Source organism: Crassostrea angulata, chromosome 8 (assembly GCF_025612915.1).
Source record: "Crassostrea angulata isolate pt1a10 chromosome 8, ASM2561291v2, whole genome shotgun sequence".
Taxonomy (NCBI): Eukaryota; Metazoa; Mollusca; class Bivalvia; order Ostreida; family Ostreidae; genus Magallana; species Magallana angulata.
The window spans coordinates 40759610-40783758 of record NC_069118.1 but is presented as its reverse complement, the minus strand read 5'-3'; the positions used below and the strand labels follow the sequence as shown (position 1 = coordinate 40783758).

Here is a 24149-nt window from a genome sequence, read left to right as displayed (position 1 = left end):
TTTTTGTAAATAATATATAATCTATTGTAGAGTTCTTATTTCCTATTTTGAAGACAAACATCACAGATTGCTTTGCCAAAGTTGTAAATAATGAAAACATCATGGTATAATGGGACTACATTTGTCAACTAAATAAATATAAAAGCAGATTTAACCACTGATATATCAACATTATAATACTTCACAGACATATGTAATAATGTAAATAAAACACAGCTCATAATACATTTACAAATATATTGGAATATTTAATACACATATATATATATAATTATTGTCAACATTTCAGCAGTTTTGCCACCGATTTGGCGGGAGAACAAATGTTGCCCCTTTCTATCAATCTACATAGTTAATAGATAAACTATCTAATTTCTCTCTCTCTCCCACTCTCTCTCTCCCACTCTCTCTCTCTCTCTCTCTCTCTCTCTCTCTCTCTCTCTCTCTCTCTCTCTCTCATATAACACATACTATACTCACATCTGTGCATCTTATATATTTTTATCTGTCATAATTTTATTTTACCACCCTGCTTTATCTCATATATAAACTTTAATTGAAGCTTGTATACCAATCAATACACAAAATCTTAACTTATAAATAATTTGTTGAATAAAAAGATCTGAAGTTTGTACAATAAAAACTCAAACCCTCATTTCAAACTTTTTTGAAGAAAATAATAAAGCTTCTATATTTTTACAACATATGATATTTTGCCAACCACAAACGGTATTATGCAAGTACTTTAACTCTGTATCAGTTCATTTCAATAAACATTAAAAATGGAAAAAATAATATAAAAACATACCCTCATTTTTTAAATTTGGCTAAAATGGGTAAAAAGTTTATCACAGGCAAAAAATAAACATTTCTTATTTATTTACGGTAATACACTTCCAGAAGGCACCTTGATATGAAGATCTGGAGCAAAAATAATATACCCAATGTAGATATTAAGAAAAAAAACAAATGCTGGGCAATATATAACATAAAGGCACTATGCATCAGCAGTATATATAATCATAATTCAGTTATTAGACACCTCACAGACCAAATACTAGAAAGGGGAAAGAGAAGGATGTTGCATTTACAAACTTTATTTTTACAATGTACATGTAGAAAATAATGTACATTTAAATTTATAAAAATAAATAACAATCCATTCGAATAGAGATTTCATAAAGAATGAAGTTCTCTAAACAGGCAAATCTTACAATCCAAATAGTTCCACTTCCAACAATGTTTTCATTCTTAACATGACATTAACTGACCATGGCCTCTTTTGCATTATATAACTTGTTGTTTGTTGGAGGGAGGGACTGAGCGATCATGCTGGGGAAGGCTACATTCGGGTTCTCCACTGGTGGGAGCGAGGACTTGTTTTCCGGGACGATTCCTTCGTACGGACCAAACTTTGTGACGTCGTCGGGAATCCAGAAAAGATGGTTGTCTCTCTCCCAGTCCTGTAGGGGGACGATGGTTCGGCGATATAGCTTGGTCCGCTCCGTGTGTACAGCACTGCAAAGGAAGAAACTACTTTTATTTGACTGACAGGCCTATAGTTAGTCAGATTGACCCTTTGCAAAACACACTTGGGCCATAATACATTAAATTTGCTAACAAAGAAGAAATAAAAATACATTTTTGCTCACAGATGAGAAATCAATATGACTTACGAAGAAAATTCTCTTCAATATTAACAATTTTAGCATTGATATAAGTAAATATTTCCCAAAAATTATTCTAAGATTTTGACCATTAAACCACCAATCAAAAGAGAAATACTCACTTGAAGTCGGCCCCCTTGCTCTCCCTGAACTGTCTATGCTGGTAATCATACACGGGGATCTTATTCCTCTCCAGATTCCAGCTGTGGTCTTCGTAAGGCCCCGGTTTGAACCCGTTGGTTTTCTCCTGCCCTTCGTTCTCCACAGCAGGAATTGTGGGAAGGCCGGCCTCGCGAGCTGCTGTGTCCACGCTGGGATTCAGCACCACGTTCAACGGAGGCACTTCCTTTAGCCCCAGACCCCGCTTCCTTAGCGAGAACTTGACTGGTTTGTCTTTCAACAGACCCTGCAGCTTATCCACCTGGTTCTGCCCCTTTTTTCCGCGCTCATTTAACTCCGTCTCTTTCAGACATCGGTGGAAGTACTGCCGGGTTTCGTCCACAACGACCTTCGACCTCCAGACCTCGAGGTCTTTACGGAAGGCGGCTATTTTCTCCTCCTTCAGCTTTTGTCCGGCGAGGTGGATGGTGACTGGTTCTCTGATGAAGCATGACTGCGGGCGTTTGTACAGCTCCAAGTCGTATCTACGGTGTGTCCAGGGGAACTTGTCACGGTCCAGTGGAGGTTGAAGCATTCCTACGTGGAAGAAGTTTTCTCTCCATTTCTGTAATGAAAGAGAAAAATAGGTAAAAAATGAACCTTCATTGGAAGCAGGGAATTGAGGTTGTTTTTAATACTTTAAGATATACATCATTGAATTTCATCTTAAACTTATATCGGATCCTCTATTTTTAATACATTAAACTACAAACTAATTCAAACTTCCCCACATATTAGAGGCAGCTGCCAAAAACACATTCAATCAGTATTCTAATGCATGAACGTGTAAAGATGACAAAAACTTAAAAGAAATTCATTATAGTAAGTTACAGTAGATTTCCTCTTCACGTACCTCCTGCAGTTCCTCAATGCGGGCTGTGTTGGGCCTCTGTGGATGTTCATTACACTCCAGCGTGGACTTCATTCCTGGGTATATCCACCCCTTCTCCGTCTTCCACCTGGCCTGAGACTCCTCCTTCTCCGCTTTCTTGAGGGCCTCCACATTGACCGGCACCACGGTCATGGAGTGGTGGAACTCCTGGCAGTAGGTGAACCTGGTGTCTGGCTCCTACAAAAGGATGGTATTCATTTCAATTTATTGACCAGTTAGAAGACCTTTAAGAGGCATCAGGATGATTGTACAGAACAGATATGTATAAAGTTGAATCATTAAAACGGGGGCCAATTTTTGTAGATTCATGTCAATGTAGATCTTTTTATAGGACTGTTTGTGGGATGTAATTCAGTGGATTTACTTCATTCTACTACATGTTCTATGTACAATGAATAAATACTGTATTTCATAATTTGTAAGGGATGTTGATTTAAGGGAAATGGATAGCCCTGAAATCCACAAAGATTGTGCCACCATGAATATTTAGGATTCAACAGCATATATCAGTTCTTAGGGGACAAGATTCAATATCCTGTGGTCCAGGTGTGAAAATTTTCACGTTTCAAGAGGATCACTAAGCTCTTTAATTAATAGTTTGTATAGATAACAAAATGAGACTTTGTTTCGCAATTCCTTGAAGGTGTCAATTAATGGGCAAAGGCTATCCACAAAATTCACTGAAAAATTGAGTTCTCATGAATTCTTAGGCTTTCTTAATCACAGTGAAATTGCATCCACTTATTACACAGAAATCCGATACCTTTACTGAGACCTTAAAATAATCATAATATGGTACATGTACCGTATATGAAAAGTAATCTTCATTCCTTGACATCCTAATGACTCTTACCTCTGCTAGCATCTGTCTGAGTTTCTCTTTGGCGAGCTCGGTCGAGTTGAGTGACTGTGAGCTGTAGTTATGGGCCACTGTGACGTCCGCGCGAATCGTCGGTACTTTGGTTCTCTCGTGCTCCTCCTTGTTCTTATCACTGACCACCCTTATGTCATCCTAGTTAACGGAGAAAACAAAAACTCATGTTTATAAAGTTTGAGCAATTTCATGTCATTTTTGTTCAAGAGAGAAAGTGTTTTTTTTCCACCAATTTGGGACTGGGGGCTCGGGCCCTTTCAATTGGGAAAAATAGCGACAAAACAGAAAAATTGGGAAAATTCATTTTTATGGATTATAATGATTCAGAAATTTAATGATATCTATCATTTATTCAAATAATATACTAATTATAGCACAAGGCTTTCTAGAGGTCTTGATATTATATATTATTCTGTTTAGTCTTTCTTACAAATTTTGACAACTTGTACAAAGATTTTTTTTTAAAATTACAATTGGGAATTTTGGGTCTGAAATTAGGAAAATATTAGGAAATTTTTGATTGGGACTGAGGCTGAATTTCGGCCCCAAATCAGGCAAAAAAAAAAAAAAAAAACCCTAAGAGATAATATGTGTTTTTCTTTGGATTTTCTCTTTTCTTTAATTAATGAACACCTATCCAACATTCAATCCATTGAAAAAAAATAGTTCTTTGTTTTTTTCCACCATCTTTCTACCAATAAATTTCATTCACAGACAACCCAAAAAAAATCACTAAATAATAATTAAAATTTGTAAATGAAATTCTTATCCAAAAAGGACAATATAATTTGTTGGCATTGAGAATAACCCTGTTGAGTCTGTATAAAGGTACCTTGTTTTCTTTAATGAAGTTGACCCTCTGTTGGCGTGCAGCTATGGCCTCCATGTACTGGGGGTTGAAGTGGTCGATGGGGGTCCAGACGTGAGGCTCGTGGATGGCGGTCTGACCAACAGGTCCCTCCCTCTCTTCCACAGTCTCTGGTTTGTAAGGCTGGAGCTCTGTACGAAATACATTGTTTTTGATCTGTGAAGTGGGGTGACTAGACAATGATAATGTTAACTTTGTTATAATGTACAAGAAAAAATAGCTCTCAAGGCAAATTGACAAATAAATGTGAATGGTTTTTCTTTTTTATGCAGTTAAGTAAAAAAAAAATTGAGTTATTCTTGCAATTAAATTCAAAACAAAACACCTGCCTGACTCATTTTCAATTTTTGGGGGGCCTAAAAAACTAAAGATTCATTTATGTTGGCCTAATTGTTCGGTCTAAGTGTGATGAAGATAAAACATATATCACCAAGGGCAGTAACTATAACAAGAGGCCCATGGGCCACATCGCTCACCTGAACAGCAGTTCCTTGTAACATTACATTTCGTAGCATATGCTTTTTCTATTTTAAACATTGAACCCCTTTCTGGGGACCCAGTTATGGTCCGAGGTTTATGGTTGGCTTGAACAACATAAATAGTAACATAGGAATGAAAATGTGTAGCACTGAAGAGTTCCACTTCAAGAGGAATAACTCTCAGACTGTACAGAACATTAAGAAAGATAACTCTTGGTTCCACTACATTAGAGTTTACACAATTTGAGGATCCTTGCATAGTAATCTCACAAACTGTAGCATTATAGTTCTCGAGAAGAACTTTTTAAAAACATTTTCAATATATCTTTCTATGTTAAACTTTGAACCCCTTTTGGGGCCACAGTATTAGTCCAGTGCTAAAGTTTTAATTATTTGGAATCTACATTATTTAAGGATGCTTGCATAGTTATCTCACAAGCTGAAGCATTATAGTTCCCTAGAAAAAGATTTTTCAACATTTTCCCTCTATATTTCTACGCTAAACTTTGAACACCTCTTGGGGCCCCAGTATTAGATTGAGGTCACGGCTTTTATAATTTCGAATCTACACTATCTGAGGGTGCTTACGTAGTTATCTGACAAATTGATGCATTGTAGTTCTCGAAAAGAAGATTTTTAAACATTTTCCATATATACCGGTACTTCTACATTTAACTTTAAACCCATCTTGGGTCCCTAGTATTAGTCCAGGGGTCACTAATTTAATACTGTCGAACCTTCATTATCCAAGGTTGTATGCATGATAGTAATCTCACAAATTGAAGCATTGTAGTTCTCGAGAAGAAGATTTTTTAACCTGTTACCTTTATATTTCTATAATAAACTTTGACCCCATCTTGGGGCCCCATTATTGGTCCGGGGGTCACGATTATACGAATTATGAATCTACCTAAGCGAAGGATGCATGCATAGATATTCCACTAACTAAAACATTGTAGTTCTTGAGAAGAAAATTTTTAAACTTTTCCTTTGTTTTTTAAAATGTTTAAATTTTGAACCCCTCTTGGTGCCCATCAACTGTCCAGGAGTTACAATTTTTTGAATCTACATTATTTAAGGATGTACATGTATGCATAGTAATATCCCAAACAGTTGCACGATGGTTCTTGAGAAGATTTTAAAACATTTTCCTATATATGTTAAAATCTAAACCCCTCCTGGGGCCCCAGTTTTGGTCCGAGGGTCACGATTTTTTCAATCTTCACTATATATACAACCCTTTGTGTATGTATTGGCATTTTTGGTGAAGTGGTTGTTGAGAAGAAAATTTTTAAACATTTTTCATATGTAGTTCTATGTTAAATTTTGATCCCCGCCTGGGGCCCCAGTTTTGGTCCGAGGGTCACGATTTTTACAATTAAGAATCTTCATTATACATACAAGCTTTTGTGTAAATATTGGCATTCCTGGTGCAGTGGTTCTTGAGAAGAAGATTTTTTAAACATTTTCCTATGTATTTCTATGTTAAACTTTGAACCCCGCCTGGGGCCCCAGTTTTGGTCCGAGGGTCACGATTTTTACAATTTAGAATCTTCACTATATATACAAGCTTTTGTGTAAATATTGGCATTCCTGGTGCAGTGGTTCTTGAGAAGAAGATTTTTAAACATTTTCCTATGTATTTCTATGTTAAACTTTGAACCCCGCCTGGGGCCCCAGTTTTGGTCCGAGGGTCACGATTTTTACAATTTAGAATCTTCACTATATATACAAGCTTTTGTGTAAAAATTGGCATTTCTGGTGCAGTGGTTCTTGAGAAGAAGATTTTTTAAACATTTTCCTATGTATTTCTATGTTAAACTTTGAACCCCGCCTGGGGCCCCAGTTTTGGTCCGACGGTCACGATTTTTACAATTTAGAATCTTCACTATATATACAAGCTTTTGTGTAAATATTGGCATTTCTGGTGCAGTGGTTCTTGAGAAAAAGATTTTTAAAGACATGCACCCTATACTCACTGTTTCGCAATTATCTCCCTTTTGAAAAGGGCTGTGCCCTTTATTTTAACAATTTATAATCCCCTTTCCATAAGGATGCTTTGTACCAAATTTGGTTAAATTTGGCCCAGTGGTTTTTGAGAAGAAGTTGAAAATGTGAAAAGTTTACAGACGGACGGACAGACAGACGGACGGACGGACGGACGGACGGACGGACGACGGACAACGGGTGATCAGAAAAGCTCACTTGAACCTTCGGTTCAGGTGAGCTAAAAACAATGCATCATGCATGCACAATCAAAACTGCAAGTAAAAGACTAGTTCACTCACCATCAAAATCTTCCTGTGTGATGGGGACACCAAACTCGCGACTCATGGAGATGACCATGTCAGCTGTGGGGAACAGCGAGTTCCTGACCACATCCTTCATCACGTTGGAGTTGATCAGCTGTTGGGGAAAAAAAAATTATATTGTTTTTGTTATCAATTTGAAAATTGATCATAAAAATATATCTAAATTTTATATTTGTACAAAATGTCAATTATACTGTGATATTCACTGAAAAGGGAAGCAAAGAAATATATTATTAAACATTTTTAGCATCTTCACTTAGTTCATTGGCGTGTAAGTTAATGAGTTAATTTTTCTTCAAAATGGCTTCTGTATTTTTATCATAACCTCTTTTCCAGTGACCTTGACCTAGTTCATAAATGACCTTTACCTGGTGAAGGTTGAGCAGCCCCTGGAAGCAGGGCTTGGGCACCATGTCTCTCACGTACAACAATGGCTGCTGTATGATCTGACTGAGAGGCTCATGAAGCTTGACTCGACAAAGGTCAACGTCCAGCGGGCCGTACAGACGATCACTGAAGCTCAGGTCCGAGTTGTACAGAACTCGCACATCTTAAAAAGAAAGTCAAAGGCATGTTAGTTCATTCTACAGGCCACTGATGGTGATCAATGAGGATGGTATAAATATAAGGTGATTATCAAATTGGTTTATGATTGTAACTGTTTAATGTATGAATATTTAGGGGAACGATGAGTTTTTCTCAGGTACATAAACATCACATTTCATGACTTTTCTTTTTTAGAAGTGTTCATTCTCTCCATGTGTGCATGTTCTCTGTTTTAACATTTTATCTTTTTATGGAATTTCAGTAAAATATTCATTAAAATATGTGTATGTTACCTGTATATAGAACTATTCTACCTTACCTGAGTTCTCTGGGGCAGGGACGGTCTCCCACACGTAGGAGATAGCCCTGTCCTTGAGTCCCTCCAGGACAAACACATGCTTATCTCCGTCCATCACCTGGAACCCGGTCATAATGTCCAGATCTCTGCTCTTCTGCTGTGCCCTGTAACAATCAAGTACATGTATAATAAAATTATTGATAAATAAAAATTTAATTGAGCATTGTCCTTGAATTTACAGTTAACCATAGAGAACTGTTTTGCGGTCCTTACAATATTACTCTGAGCATTCTGATAATGGACTATTTCAGTAATTTTTCTAAAGGTCAGCGTATTGTGTTAAAAGCTCAAAAAGATTGAAAATCCTTTTCCAATGGCAAATATTATTAAACATGCATGTCTTGCCAAGAAAAGTTACTTGCAATTGAAATCATAACTGACTTGCAATAGAAACTGACTTCAAACGTGAACAGACTTGAGTGATAGTTTGTAGGTTGACTGACGGTGATAGTTTGTAGGTTGACTGACAGTGATAGTTTGTAGGTTGACTGACAGTGATAGTTTGTAGGTTGACTGACAGTGACAGTTTGTAGGTTGACTGACAATGACGTTCATTGGTTGACTTACAATGACAGTTTATAGGTTGACAGTGCGGCACTGATCACGTGTGGAGGCATGTCGTCCAGCTGTAGAGCCTTAGCATTGATCTCTGTGACCAGAGTCTCCAACTGGTTCAAGATGGTTGTGTTTTTGTAGTTGAAAATGTAGGTTATTCGACCAAAGGGACACTGGAAAGAAGACAAATAAAATGAAGCAGTCTTCAATCATATATATTTTTTTCAATTGGTGAATGGCATTACAGCATGTTTACTACAGTACAGCTCACGAGTATCCCGACAAAAACACCGACCACCGTGTTTGAAAGTCCACGCTGAGCGTGGAAGTGTCGGTACCTTTGATCTATTGTTCTCTGTTACGGCCACGAAACGAGAAAAAACACGGTGCGACACAGTGCAACGCGATGCAACACGGACAATAACACGGTGTAACACGCGGTATTTACCTGTGAAAAAAGGAGGATTTAGGAATAAAACTTATAAAGAATAAAATATTTATTGATGTACGTAAGAGAATGAAAGAAAAAGACAAAGAAATAGAAATAAATAAAATTTTTATGCACGCAATTTTCAGACTATGTGATTGTTACGGTTGATTTTTGTTTATATTAAAAATCGATATTGCCCACATAAATGTTTGATCAATTAAAACACTAACACTTTCTTTTCCTTTTTAACATTCAAATAAACGGTTCCATAAGTTTTTTTTTCAGTCCGTTTTTAAACGTAGTAGTAATCGTAGTTACTGTAGTTTGGCAGTTTCAATAGTGCATAGAACCATAACTGTGATCTTTTCTCACTTATACTCTATTCAACGATAACAAATTTAACGGGTTGTCGAAAACAAATGTACTCTCTCTAAGTAATATAATCATACAGCTTTATATCTAATATATTTTCAAATTTTCTTTCTTTTATACATATGTGTGATGTACTTGTCCATGTAGTACCGCACGGTACATATTCATAGCGCTCAGAATCCGTGGATCGATACTTGATATTTTTTTATTTCATCATTATAGCAACTTGAGTTTAGAAATTATTTGTCTTCCAAGAAACTACAGTTTACTCAGTATTGCAATAATTACTGTTTGATTGTTTAATGATCGTCATATGGGAGAGAGAGAGAGAGAGAGAGAGAGAGAGAGAGAGAGAGAGAGAGAATACCAGTATGAGTTTGATTTAAGTAAATTTTACTTGTAATTCAGTGTATTAAGTTAGATTTATAGTTTCCATTATATTGAACCCTTTTCCCTAAAATTGCGATAGAATATATGCAGTCAGGGTCCACGTGCTATCCCTGTCAATCAAATCAGCCCGCGAAATAGACCACGTGCTCCTTCCATGATATGGAAAAATGCCATTCTATTGTTTTTTTAAGTCCGCAAAATAGAAAAATGTTTAACAATGAAGTATTCAGTGTTTGAAATGTTTAGTTTCTTTATTCTTATACTGCATGTATGAGGGTTTGAATATCACGTTGTAAATCTCTCTCTCTCTCTCTCTCTATCTCTCTCTCTCTCTGTACTCATTTTAGAATTATCAGAGTTCTATTTGTGTGAATTCAATTCATTTATTTTAAATCCATGGTTTTAATAACGATTTCAACACAATGACTAAAAGTTTGTACAGTTCACGATGTAATAAGATTTTTCGTTAAAATTTCGACGCTATTTCACATCAATAAAGTTGTGTGTTCTATATGCTTGGAAAAAGTGACCGGTATTACCTCATTCATCTTTTTAATCAATCAGGTTTTTTTTTCGAACATACATGTATGTGTACCCGGTAAATATTTTCTTATCGCAAATTAATACTTTGAAATTCCCGCATTTATAGAGTTGCTGAATTGTTCCCCGGATTCACGCGCCGATAGTCTTACGTGTAGTTGTTTGTGTACATATCTACAGACAAATTTTTTTGTTTGTTAGAGATTAGGAAAAATCATTGAACTAACAAAGTAGAAGTAAGATATATTCAGACCATACACACGACGGGCTGTGATGAGTTACCAAACAGGTGTTCGCGGAAAGGTGTGAATAACGGCATCTCATGTACACCTGTTCAGACGTCCAAATATACACAAAGTTAGTTGTAAATTCCAATGACACCTAACAAGACAGACAATAACACCTGTTGTGTATAGAACCCAAGATGAAAGACAATGCTGTGTATCTGTTCAGCTTCCGTACATCGCACGAGTGATTTTTTTCATGTGAAATCACGAGGACATTACCAGCTATACGGAAATAAAGTTGAAAAATATTTTATGAAATGCGGGTATATTTTTAATACATGTACAATGCTTGAATATAATTTAACAAGAGTTTGTTCACCTATTTATCTATAATCTATAATATAAAAGTGATTTTTTGTTTATTTATTGCTACATAAATAGGTGAAGTCCAAATTATTCGAGTCACCGGTAATATGGGGTTGTTATTTACTACAGCACATCAACAGCACATGTTTTTAGAAAAACATGATCTGAAATGTTTTCATTTCTCATTTTTAATTGGTTTAAAGTAAGGCTGTAAATTAATTGATAAATCAAAAAGTGTTTACAGATAACAGAAATAAGACGTTAAAGCTCCCGACATTTTAACAGGATCGTCAGTTACTACATCACGTGTGTTTAGAATTGAATTTTGATTATATATTAATTGATTATTAAATATTTTTGGTGAATTTATTTCAATTTATTTAAGTACAAATGAATTAAAAGGTACCCATTTACGTCGAGTTTTCAGATCACAAAAAATTAACTTCACGTTGACAGCCTCGACAATTTTCTGGGTCCGTGCAACTTAAGTCGACATTCTTTTTTTTTTAAATGTGAAAAGGATATATATGTTTCAACCCTTGTTTAGCCATAATTTCTTTATTTCTAAACATACGCTATTTCTATCAACGTCTCAGGTAACGATATCCACGGAGTAACACAGTGGCCACGGAGTTACACAGGCGGCCACGGTGCGACACGGTGCTTTTTCTTGAATTTTCCAATACACATATACGGTGTCACACCGTGTGCACGGTGCGACACAGACCGTTTTCCACCGTGTTTTTTACACGGTGGGTGTCGGGATACTCGTGAGCTGTACTGTAGAAAAGCAGAGCTTCTGAACAGTTGATGAACAGATTCACGGCGTGAGGCTCTGTACTAGCGACTGAACTATTTATAAATTTACTTAAAATATAGATGAAAATAGATCTATCAGGCACTTAACCACAATACCAGTTTGTTTAAAAGCATCACATATTACATTTATTTTTATGGAGGAGAAAAATGTTTTATGGATGTTTAATACTTTACTTACATTATTTTGACTCACAACATTATATACTAATTTTCTATAATGCATGTTATTTATCAAGATACCTGTGGGGTGGAGGATAAGGGCTGTTTAGCGGCCACCTCTGTAGGAGTTGTCAGGGGGTTGGCTAGTTCTACTTTCACTTTCAGCATGGCATTGGACTGTACATAATGACCAGCATTGTATGGTTTATCCACTGAAAAAAAGTAGCAAGACAAGAATTAGTACATCATAAAAATATAATTGATTGCATGCACAAATTGTTCAACAGTGCATTTTAATATGCAGCTTGATTCTCTTTAGAACTTATTAGCGTTGAAAAAACAAACAAACAAGTACATGTACAAAGTTTGCGATGGGCTTTCAATACTATCAGATGAAAAAATAATTAAATTCAAGAAGCTTTCATTGATACAATAATTTCCATTATTTTATTTTGCCATTTATAAAATTTGAATCTACTTATTCTGATCAAATTGCCTTCTGCCTCCTCTTATTAAGAGCATTTATAATTGCTAAATACTAAGAGAAGAAAATCTGCCAAGATCATGGGAGGCACAATAAGTTAGATATATAGCTAAAATCCAAATAAGAATGAAACCAGATATATTCACGACTTTTTAGGGCCAACTCTCTCCCTGTGTTATCTTCCTGTTATTTTACCTGGTCCGTCCACCGCCCCCATCACCCCCACGCTGCGCCCATCCTCCCTCTGTTCCGTGGGGAACACGTCCGGAATGGGGCAGTTATGGATGGGAACTTTTAGGTGGAGGAATTGATGTCCCAGTAGCAGCTCTGACAGATCCACCTTGGCCACTCCATAGGGATCCCAGGGTTTATTTCTACCCTTGAATGGGTTGTGTACAGTTCTTCTGCCTGTAAAAAATAACACCAAAAAATTAAGGTGACAAATGTATGAAATAAATCTACATTTACTTATTAATTTCCATAATGCAATACGAAAATTAAACAAAGAAAAAAAATTGTTTCTTTAAATTGTATAATTAAATCTTTAGATGAAAATGATAATTATTACTAATCTGCATGCTAAAACAGGTTTATCTTTGACATACTTTTTATATGTTTTGTACTGCATCTCATTATTCAACCTTAATACAGTCACTGTGTCACACTAGTACTCTATACAGGGTTATTTTTTTCGCCCAATGTTATTTTTATGTCTTCAATCTTCACTTGACTTGCAGTTTCTCATTTTCTTGAAATTGACTGCCCAAAGTTGTTTTTAAAAAGAAATAATTTGAGACAATGGAATTTGCCCAGTCTTAAAATTGCCCGCTGATGAAGCCACGAAGGCGAAAGGAGCGAAAAATAAAATACACTCCAAGGCAAATATTTCTCTGTCTACCATATGTCATAATGCAATAATAAAGACTTACTTGCGACAGTTCCAACATTACTGATTTTCTCGTCTTCCAGATCGTCCCCGAACAGGGTGGGTTTTAGCTTCACTCCCTCAGGTTTTCTATCTCTATCGTGGACCTCAATCTCTAGAGGAGGACCACTCAAATACTGCCTCAGTTCTGAGGGCTCCAAAGTTCCTGTATCATTGAAATAGTACTTCATTTTGAAAAATCAAGGAGAGAGAACTTTATTTCCACTGGAATGTATAATTATGTTTTTAGGATGGGAATGATGACCGTCAACATGAACTTTACGTCTACATTCTGAGTTCATCAACTCATCAATGACATATAACTTTATGTTGGAAACAGCATACGGAGAGATGACTAAAATGTTTTCACAAACTGTTCACTGGTATATAGTGTGGAGTTTCACTGCTTATGCATATTTTAGTAAATGCAATAAACAAAAGAAAAACAGATACTACATAACATTTATGTTTTATAAGATTATAAGATAAGAATGCTTGATAACAGGTGACCAAAGTTATAACTTTTTAAAATTAATAAATACCTAATAAGACTACATTAACATCATCCCAGTAGACATTTTCTCTCTGCTCCCTTCCCATGCTGCAATGCTCCGGCTGCTTGTAGAACTGATATTTACAAAACACAGGCTGGCATCTAAAACCAGATGATAAAAGCATTATTTGATATCTGAATCAATACATTAATAAAAAAACCCAACAACATACAGGTAGAAAATAATGTTAATTTTTTCTTTTACTGACGATGAATAAATAGAAATATTGAGCCTCTATCTGAGAGGATGGGAAGGGAAAGAGGTGGAAATGGAAAGGGGGAGGAGGAGAAAGGGGAAATATTGAACCTCTTTCGGAGAATAACAGAGGCTAGGAGTGACCTACTTGTCATTGAGCTCGTCATACGACATAGGAGTGTTGGGCAGGTTTGAGGCACTTTTGATGGTGAAGATCATTGGATTAAGCTCCTTTCTCTGCTCCTCGGACATGAGCGGGGCGTCCAGCTTCAGCTGTATAAACATGTCCTCTATCCCAGGGACAGGCGTCTTCAGCCGATTGGTGACCGTCTTCATACCTATAAATCAAAAAAGGATTTCAATGGGTTTGTCAATTAAATAGCTGAATTCATTCTCTGTCTGTTTTTTTTTTAAAATATCCTTAAAATTGACTTGTGAGTGAGTTACAAGTCCTCTTCATTCAAAAGGGCATGTAATGATTTAAGCTGAAAATTTTTGTTTTCAGTGCTTAACTAAGGTATTTCTAGTGCCCAACACAAATCTGTATGTCAGTTGTCGAGTTATAAGCCAGATATAGAGCATAGAGTTCTTTGTTATTAAAACAAATCTCATCAATCATTTTAATTTTCTTGTCAGCTGAAATACTTTTCAGGTTCATACAATATAATAACATTTTTTTTGCTAATTCATCCAAACACTTAATCACTTTTCTTCCATTACTAATATTGAATTAAAACTCAGAAGAAGTATTAATTTATATAATATATTCAGATTATTGTATTCTGTAGCATTTGCTTTACCTGAGAAGAACAAGGCCATCCGGATTGGAACCATGCAGATTCCATATTTACGGATTTGTTCCGCAGCCTGCTGAGCCGCCATTTCTTGTTTTTTTGTTCTACGTGGGGCTTTCACCTGATTGGCTGAGACAGAAGCCTGCTTTCTGACAGAGCCTACAAATGACAAAAAAACCAACTTAATCTTTAATAGCGTATTAGTGATGAAATGGGGCTTTAATTCTATGCAACTATGACTGCATATGACATTCTGTAGTTTTAAAAGAAACAAAGTACTACATAAATTTCAGAGGCAGTTTACATAATACAATAGGTGCTGACTTTGATAATATCAAGCATAGTGCAGAGTAAAATTCATGAGATTTACCTGAGGATTCTGCAGACTTTGGACCTCTGGACCTGGAGGGAGATGTTTTGGGTCCTCCTGCATCTTTCTTCCCTGAGCTGGACTTACTCCTATGAGATTCTTTGCCCGAGGGCTCCTCTGTGCCGTCGTAGTTTGCTAAACGACCCAGGCGACTAAATGATGACCTACAAAGACGTTAAGTTTGAAAAATAAACAGTGTAATAGATTTCAATGACATGTACTGAATATCAAAGCAGAAGATGTCTTTACATGTAACTAGAAGCTATCATAAACATTTTACAGCTTTTCTTGTAAAAACAATGTCATTAAAATTGAAATGATATTTTAATGAGTGCATGGAACTTTATTCAGAATTTTAAAAGCAACAGTTACCTTCCCTCCTGATCTGGCTGTTGGTTGGGAACCCCCACCAGGGTTTTGGGGGTGGGAGACCCTGGGGGTCCTCCCTGGGAGGGACCGTCCCCTGGGGCCTGGGGATTAGAGTCATAGGATGGCTTGGCCTCTAAGGGTTTCTCCTCTGTCAAATAAAAGAATTTAAAGTACATGTAATGGTCCTTTCAATTTTCTCTCAGATCTTTGTTTCGCTAGAAGTATCAAGATGTCTACAATTAAGGTGCAACAACTCTTAATAAAATATATATCTATCTTTGAGATAACTCATACCAGGGGTAATTGATTCCTTTATGAAATTTCATTGTCAAGTATAAACATAATCTCTGTCAAAATTTTGCCTTGCTTATTGCAAGGTAAGCCGAAAAATATGTGCCTTACAATTTGTACAATTCACCTTGCATTACATACATGCAGGTACTGTATCAACGAACTCAAGCAGTTCATGTACATAGTGAATATTACATTCAAGTTATTGTATGTATGTTTCGGAATCATCCATGACATTTTGATTACAAATACTTAGCTATCATTGCAGGTGTTTCTGATAATTTAATAACTTGGCACATTAATCACTTACTGAATCTAAAAACTCGAAATAACAATGACCTTGACTTCCATTAACATATAAAATACTTGACCTACCCTCTACAGGTCGGAGGACTTTGTCCATCGAGTGGAAGGACACCTGAGTGGGGATTGGCCGGATCTCATTGGCTTTCTTGGGCTGGTGTTTGGCGAAGCTCTTTGAAAGTCTCACTACGATGCTACGAGCACTGTTCTGGTCCTCTTCTCCTACAAAAAGAAGTAAAATTAAACGTCAAAACTGTAATAATCATTCATAATGTTATTTATTCATGAGCAAGGTTAGAAGCCTCTTTTCCAAATTTGAAATTATAATGTTCCCCAGTTCAATGAAGACTACACAAAAATTCAAATTAAGAGATGAACAGCATTTGGCACTGCATTTATTATTATAATAACAATTATCAGTTACATATTAAGATCTTGAGCATCTGTCAGTCTTTGTATATTTAGTGCACTTACATGTAATACATACTTTCAATATAATCCTATACATGTACCTCTGAGTACGCCTTACCTGGCTTTGAGTTAGGAATCTTGAACTGCTTGGGTTTGGTGAAGCGAGCTTTGGCCCCCACCTTCTCCTTTGTGTCCCAGATTCTCAACTCGATGTTGTGGGTGAACATCTTGAGTAACAACTCACTGGAGATGTTGACAACATGTCTGCAATCATCAACAACATATCAAAACTTGCTTTCTTTCTTTTTTTCTGAACTTTTACCAATGAATATATACATGTATGCTAAAGTTAATTAAGATAAAAAAAAAGTGAAAAATAGCTATTTTCTAGGTAATAACATCATAGAGTTACTCAGTCATGTGTATTTTTCCTTGTGAATCATCATATGAAAACAATATTAAGTATATCCATTATACACTACGTTTATCCTATTTCAATCATTTCTCTCTCAGATAAGAATGTTAATTTATGATATGTACATGAATATTCTTGCACCACTTACTTATGAGTCCATGCAACCCATGTAAGTTCTCCCTCGATCCAGGTCCGGACGATCCGCGGATCATGTGACGCCATGAAGATAATGGCGGCCGGTCCGTAGGTGACCACATCTACCTTCTGTAGGCTGCTTTCCTCGGGGGTCAGGTAGTACTCCAAGTGGTAGTAGTTCTGGGCCCGGGGCGCCTCAAACACCTGCTTCTTCTTCTTGATCAGCTGTTTGATGTCAGGGACATCCTCATCTTCAACTGCACAAAAACAGGAAGTGGAGGGAATTATGGGTGATTTTTTAAAAAAGTTCCCAATTTTAAATTTAATGTCTTTTTATGAATTGTTAGAAAAATTAGAGGTTGATTTTTAAAACATGAGTATGAATTCTAGTTTATTACAATGTAAAAATATTTAATTTTACAACTGAAAGAAGACAGTACATTACAACAGTATACACAAGCATCAAATCTAACATGAACTAAATGCATTTAAAAATGTTTATAAATAAGTTAATTTGAAGAGCAAGGTGAAGAAAAATTGAATGAAATAATACAAGAAATTCATTCTATGGAAACAAGAACTTACAGAACTGAACGTAAATAAACTAAATCATAAAACTGGTGTCATCTCAAAATACAAATCAATTAACTCTAGACATGAGCCTATATGAAAAAACTAATTTTGGGATTCTAACCAAGGTAAGCAAAATTGTGGATGGAATTGAATATTGAACCATGCTGCAATTCATAGGTGGTATGACCAGATGGGAAGCTAGAATAATTAAATGTTTCACCCAAAAATTGCAAAAAATAAAACAGATTTTGGTTGGGGTTAAGCTTCACAAGGAGCGGTATTGAGCACGCATGCACTTTATGGTTACTGCATAGATTGTATCATTTAAGTGCATAGAAGGATGTAGATTACTAAAGTATATAACTACATATATTTAATAATTTATATGATGGTTTGGGTAAAACTTAAGAAGAATTAGGGTCATGGGTTCAGATGCCAAATAGGCCTGATTGTGTTGAGAATAGTTGACATTTAAGAAACTTTCCCTAATTCAAGTAAAATAGTAATAGATATGTCTCGAACAATTGGTCATATAAAGGAAAAAACAACAAACTGATTTAATAATTCAAAAAATAAATGAGGGACAAAAATTAAAACTAAAGAAGTTAACTTATTATTCAGCAAAAGAACCAGCATGCTTAATTTGGGTTTTGTACAAACATCATGCAAAGAACTGGGGCAATTTAAAATCTGGGCTAGCTACCACGAGCAGTTGGTTTTTGCTCTGTTCTTTCGGGGGTGTTATAAGTCCTCTCAAATATATTGTGGAGCCTCTCGGGGGTATTGTCTACCCTTTCGGGAGTATTGACTGTCCTTTCAGTGGTAACGGACAGAGATTTGGGCGAAGTTGACTGAGACTGTTTCCCTTGTGATCCTTGTCAAAACAAAAAACAAAAAAATTGTGCTCATTTATGGAACCAATTCAAAACTGACCAATAATATTTCAGTGTATACTCCAACCATGAATTAATTATGTACTGACCAATCATTTTTCAATGAGCTGTGTATATGCATTCGTTGTAAGATGTATGTCATTGACTAATATTAACTAGGAATCTGTCAATGCTAAATGAAATTGAAATTATTCACTAAAGTGAACTGTTTATTAATCTAAAAGTTGAGTGTCGGTTTTCAACTTATATGAGAAATCTATCTATATTTGATTGACTTCAATTGACAGCATTTTGTTATTCTAAAACTTTCAACGTTATCTCAAAAATATTTCTCTATAAAAGCCTACTGATCAATTTTCTCAAAATATATATATCGCAATATTTATAAATGTATTTTACATAAAATGTTAGTTAAAATTAATTAAATGTATTCCGTTCATATAAGTCTGTCATAAATACATGTAAGTAGATTGCTCGAGTATTAAAATGAATCTTGTTTCCCATCAATTTAAATCCTTTCATGAATGAATAAATTTAGGTCTTAGGCCAGCTACAATGTAAATTGGCCCACGATGAACCACCTATGTGTGATATTGTATAAGTAAAAATGCCCACCCCCCCCCCCCCCCAAAAAAAAAAAATCAGTGAGTATGAATACATTCTTATAATTGTAAGTTCATATTGCATTTTGCATATAAAAATAGAATTGCATAGCTATAGGCAACAACCATGAATCTTCTATCAAAACTACTTGCATTAATGGAAAAAAGAAAATCAATGGAAATATTCAGAATACAACAAAATAAACTTTTTACCTTATCTTATACATTTTTTGCAATCTCTCTTCTCAGAAATTAAATCAAAGATTCCGCATGAGCACAAAATACACAATAAATTGCTGGTATCAATATATACATGTACTGTCATGATAAAGTAATGCTAAAAGAGCAAGTCTTATTTATATACTTGACTTGGGATCCCTATAATCAATAAACTGTGTATGAATCAAGCCCGCAAACAGACAAATTGAAAGCTTCCATCCTTAACAACATTATAAGTTCTCCATTGATTGTCCAAAGAAGATAGAGATAAAGTTACAGAGTTATTGGAAAATAAAAGTCCCGTCAAACACGCAACCCCATGACATGTTTTCAATAATCAATAAAACATTTTCAGAACAATGCTTGAAATCAAAAAGCTTAATGTAACGATTGAGTATAATGATACATAATGATCACTTGTCGTTGAATTGACTTTATTTTTTGCACATTTTTCAGTGCTCTGAGAGAGTCTTACCCAAGAGAGAGAGAGAGAGAGAGAGAGAGAGAGAGAGAGAGAGAGAGAGAGAGAGAGAGAATCCTCAAAGTGAAAGACAGTGAAAGAGAGAAACAGAAAATGGAGATATCCTCATAATTAAATTTTCACATATCTTTTATTGCATTGATTCAAACATCGTTGCCATTGCATGTCTGAAAGCCATTTGCATGTCAATTGCCATTACCATGGCATTAAGAGCATTTAGGCAGGTAATTGGTCTGCCAATATTCATGGCACCTAGGATGTCCATAATAGCCTTATATCATGAATAATTGATTCAATTTCCTATACAGGGTGCAGGATATATACAAGCTTTAACTACATTATATACAAGAATATTACGGTAACAGAGGCACTGCTAATCTAACTATAGAAATAAATGGCTGGGCCATAAAATGCATAGCTTGACAAAATACAGAGCATTTATATCATATAACACGAAAAACAGTTACGCATAGTTTTTCAATTTGTTTTAAGACAAGAAAAATGTTTTGTAACGGAATTTTATTTTATTTTTATTAATTTGTATACAAAAAGTGTCTAACTTGATTTATGTTCACGTAAGCTCAGTCTGTCAGTGAGTGTTTATATAATAATAAATCATAATGGATTTTTTAAAAAAAAATTACAGTACTATAAAATACTGTAACAGATGTTATGTGCGCAAAATTATATAATTCTAATATTTTTTCTATTAACTGCCTTTTAAATTAATATTTACTCATTATTAACACAAAACTTTAATAAGTAATTAACAGAAAGATATATTGTCAATGAAAATATCTGGCTCTTAAAATTCTTTTTTTTTAAGTTGTTTGTTCCAACAAAACATGTGTTACTCCCACTGGTCATGCACCCACTAAATTTTATATTACTAATAACTAAGTCATATACTACAGGTAAAACAAAATTCTATCAAAACATTTTTTTTTTTTTTACAAAAAATGCTTCCACCTGAAACGTGCTGCAACCACCAATATCATTAGTAACTGACTAAGTAATAAGTGAAAAGTACTAAAATCTAAAAAATGAAGCGTAGAAAACAGTGATGTCTAATACATGTAGTAAGAATGCTAAAGAAGTATATGTGTACTGCTCTAGATCTACACGTACAGAGATGGCTCAGTGTTTTATCACTGCGGTTTATAGCTATATGAAACATACCGGTCGAAGGGCGAGTGGACGTGGAGTTGCTGTTGTTAAGCATGGCTGCAATTAAACATCATTTCATGATAAATCGTGATAAAATGAACATGCATGATCATGGTGAAGAAAGAAGAGTAGAGATTCTGAGAATTAATGATGAAATCATGAGAATTATGAGAACAATCAGATGATATGGAGTTCATAAGAATGAATGGTGAAAATTAAGAGAGTGAATGATGAAAAAATTGAAATGAAGAGAATGAATGATGAAAACATTGAAATAATGAGAGAATGAATGATGAAAGAAATTGAAATTATAATCATATCAATGATTGCATGATGAAAAACATTCGAGATGATAAAATGATAAATATGAATGACAAAAAATAGAATTCATGAGTATAATGATGAAAACATGGAATAAAATGAAAAATACAATAAACGTCAGATAAAATTATAGGTAAATTTGTGACTTGAAAGTGATGAATTAGCTACCAAGGAAGATATTAATATCATTAGTAACCGGTAAATGATTAAACATAGCAATCATGGATTGCACAGTTTTGTAGGAGTTTTGCTCTTAATTAATATCATTACACAGTAATGCCAATAGATTGCTGAGCCCACAGATACCACATCATGGAATTTCAGGAAAGAAACACAGTGTATACATATAAAGAATGCATAATATGAAAAATATATGATTAACATACCAATGACTACTAATCCTAGTCTAAAACATTTTCAAAGTACTAAGATATGTTTTATCTAAGTGTTATTGATTCAGAAACTGAATTGTAATGTCAGCAAGTTCTTTGGAATATATTTATACATAAAAGGAGAAAATGAATTCCTTGATTACCCCTGTAATCAGGTACATGCAGTTTTAAGAATGCAAGATAACTCACATCAGAATTATATGAATACATCTATCAAATCAAAGAGATATCAGAACTGAAGATAGATTTATAAAAGTTAAGAACAGCTGTAGAGATTCTGATGTTACAATAATTTAGTATCCCCTGAGACATATAAGAAACATGCACCAAATTTGAAGAGAGACGAGTAATCAGAACCGATTGAATCGGTGGCTGAGATACATACCCCTCCTCTGCTGCTTTTTTGTTAAAGGTTTTTCTTTAAGAAATACACAGTTAAAAGTTTAAAATTGAAGATTTTCAAAAAAATTCTCTTTAACTTGCCTGACAAAATTCACTCCAAAAAAGGTTCTTTTGTACAATAAATTCTATAATTTAGAGACTTGTTTATATATGCATATAAATGCATTGGTCAAGCTTATTTAATCATCTACAACATAAACTTGAATCATCCAAACATCTACAATAATATTTAACTGGAATAAGCATTTTGAAAGTTATTTCTAATGTAGGTTCAGTGTCTTCATGTTGCAAACAGCCAACTTTCTAAAAATTTCTATTAACATAATGCTGCGCTCTCATAGCAGTAACCTTAGCTTCTTGCAAATTCAATACTTAAGCTTTTTTTTCTATCGAAAATCATTATTTTCAAGTCATGAATAATAATGACAAAAGAAAAATTGTTCAAAGTTGTAGGGAATATTTACATGAGTTCACACATTCTAGTTAATACACATAAAACAACTCAAAGCAACAACTGTTACAACATTATCAAAGTCAAAGAAACACAGAATATATACACATATTGTGAAATGAACCTCCCAGAATATACTTACTTGTAGGTACGGCAATACAAATTGTAATTGTGAAAGTAACTTGTCTGGCATCGGGATCAATATTTGTCTTCTTCTTTTTGCGTGATCCTTTCAATGGTTGAGCTGTGTCGCTGCTGCTACTCTTTGGGCGACCTGTACTCTGGGAACTTCCGGGACGCTCTGATTCACGACTCTCCGACCTGTCCGGAGGAGACAGTCCACTCTCATCCTCAGTCTTTGTATCCGTTTCTGGACTGTTCTCGTCAACTTTGATCTTGGATTCCCCTTCCGATTCTTCCTTATCTTCCCTAGAAGGGGCTCTCTCAGGGGATACCTCCTGATCAGACATTGTCTTATTCCTTCCTCCTTTCTCAATTTATCTAAAATCAAAACTGCAATACTCAGTTCAATCAATCACCTTTATTCACTATTTTTTAATTTGTTGTGAAATTATTTTATGAGTCCTAGCGTTCTTATAAAAAGTAACATTATTTTAGTTCATATCAATCAGCAGAGCTTCAAAATGTGACACAATGTAAGGCTACCAAATACAAGTAAAATTTATAATGGCCCCTATTCAGATAGCTTGACAACTTTGGAAAGTTTTCAAAGTTTTCTGACAACATTTTTGGTAGTTAGCAAACATAAATAGACAACGCATTATTTTTATTCTCATGGAGATCGCAGTTCCATGGTATGTAACATTGTAATAAAATAATATCGTTCATCAATTATTGATGTTTATAAAGACTTCGACCATCAACGATAACTCAAAATGCTCACAGTACACACACATGGGTGTTTAATATGATTATTCAAAATAAAAGGCAAGGTAAAAAATGTTTACACACTTGAAATAGAAAACAAATATCAGTAGCAATTACTTTATGCATATGATTATAAAAAAATGACATAATAAAACTGTACCGATAATTTTATGACAACTGTCCCATAACCATGATTATTGTTGATCACACACGACAACCGCCGGAAGTGCTTTCGTAGTTTGAAGAAAATAGTTCATAGAAGAATTAAATGGAGGCTAAAAAAAATTCAAAATATCTTGATTTGATAATACAAAACAAATAAATAGTATTCTTAATTATTCTTAAAAATGCAAATAAGGGTGATTATGTAAAGTATAAATGTTAATAGCCTAATGAGTTACAAACGCGTAGGAATTTTCTTGTTGCTACAACATCAGACTTTTCCCGCGAAGATACAAAAAGAAATTTATATCGTTATAGGGCAATAATTTAACTCCCTTCATT

The 24149-nt window shown here is 34.8% G+C and overlaps 1 protein-coding gene across 1 annotated transcript; it reads right to left on the bottom strand.

The window, feature by feature from the left end:
• On the bottom strand, window positions 1-23900 carry LOC128159338 (uncharacterized). Its single transcript, XM_052822396.1, has 23 exons — window positions 23806-23900; window positions 22882-23258; window positions 18533-18694; window positions 17270-17513; window positions 16825-16970; window positions 16368-16517; window positions 15705-15849; window positions 15333-15496; window positions 14969-15121; window positions 14317-14506; window positions 13962-14074; window positions 13424-13585; window positions 12690-12902; window positions 12092-12222; window positions 8720-8880; window positions 8114-8256; window positions 7617-7798; window positions 7225-7342; window positions 4422-4588; window positions 3569-3727; window positions 2677-2892; window positions 1787-2388; window positions 1-1515 (listed from the first exon to the last, which is right to left on the bottom strand). Exons 2-23 carry the CDS (start codon window positions 23225-23227, stop codon window positions 1260-1262), a joined length of 4323 nt encoding a protein of 1440 aa, XP_052678356.1. The 5' UTR covers window positions 23228-23258; window positions 23806-23900; the 3' UTR covers window positions 1-1259.
• Window positions 23901-24149: the final 249 nt, after the last annotated feature.

Coding starts and splice junctions, on each gene's coding strand:
- LOC128159338 (XM_052822396.1), bottom strand. CDS start 23,227: ATGTCTGATCAGGAGGTATCCCCTGAGAGAGCCCCTTCTAGGGAAGAT. Junction 15,850..16,367: donor AGTCCTCCGACCTGTAGAGG/GTAGGTCAAGTA, acceptor TTTATTTGACAG/AGGAGAAACCCTTAGAGGCC. Junction 15,122..15,332: donor AAAGTCTGCAGAATCCTCAG/GTAAATCTCATG, acceptor TGTCATTTGTAG/GCTCTGTCAGAAAGCAGGCT.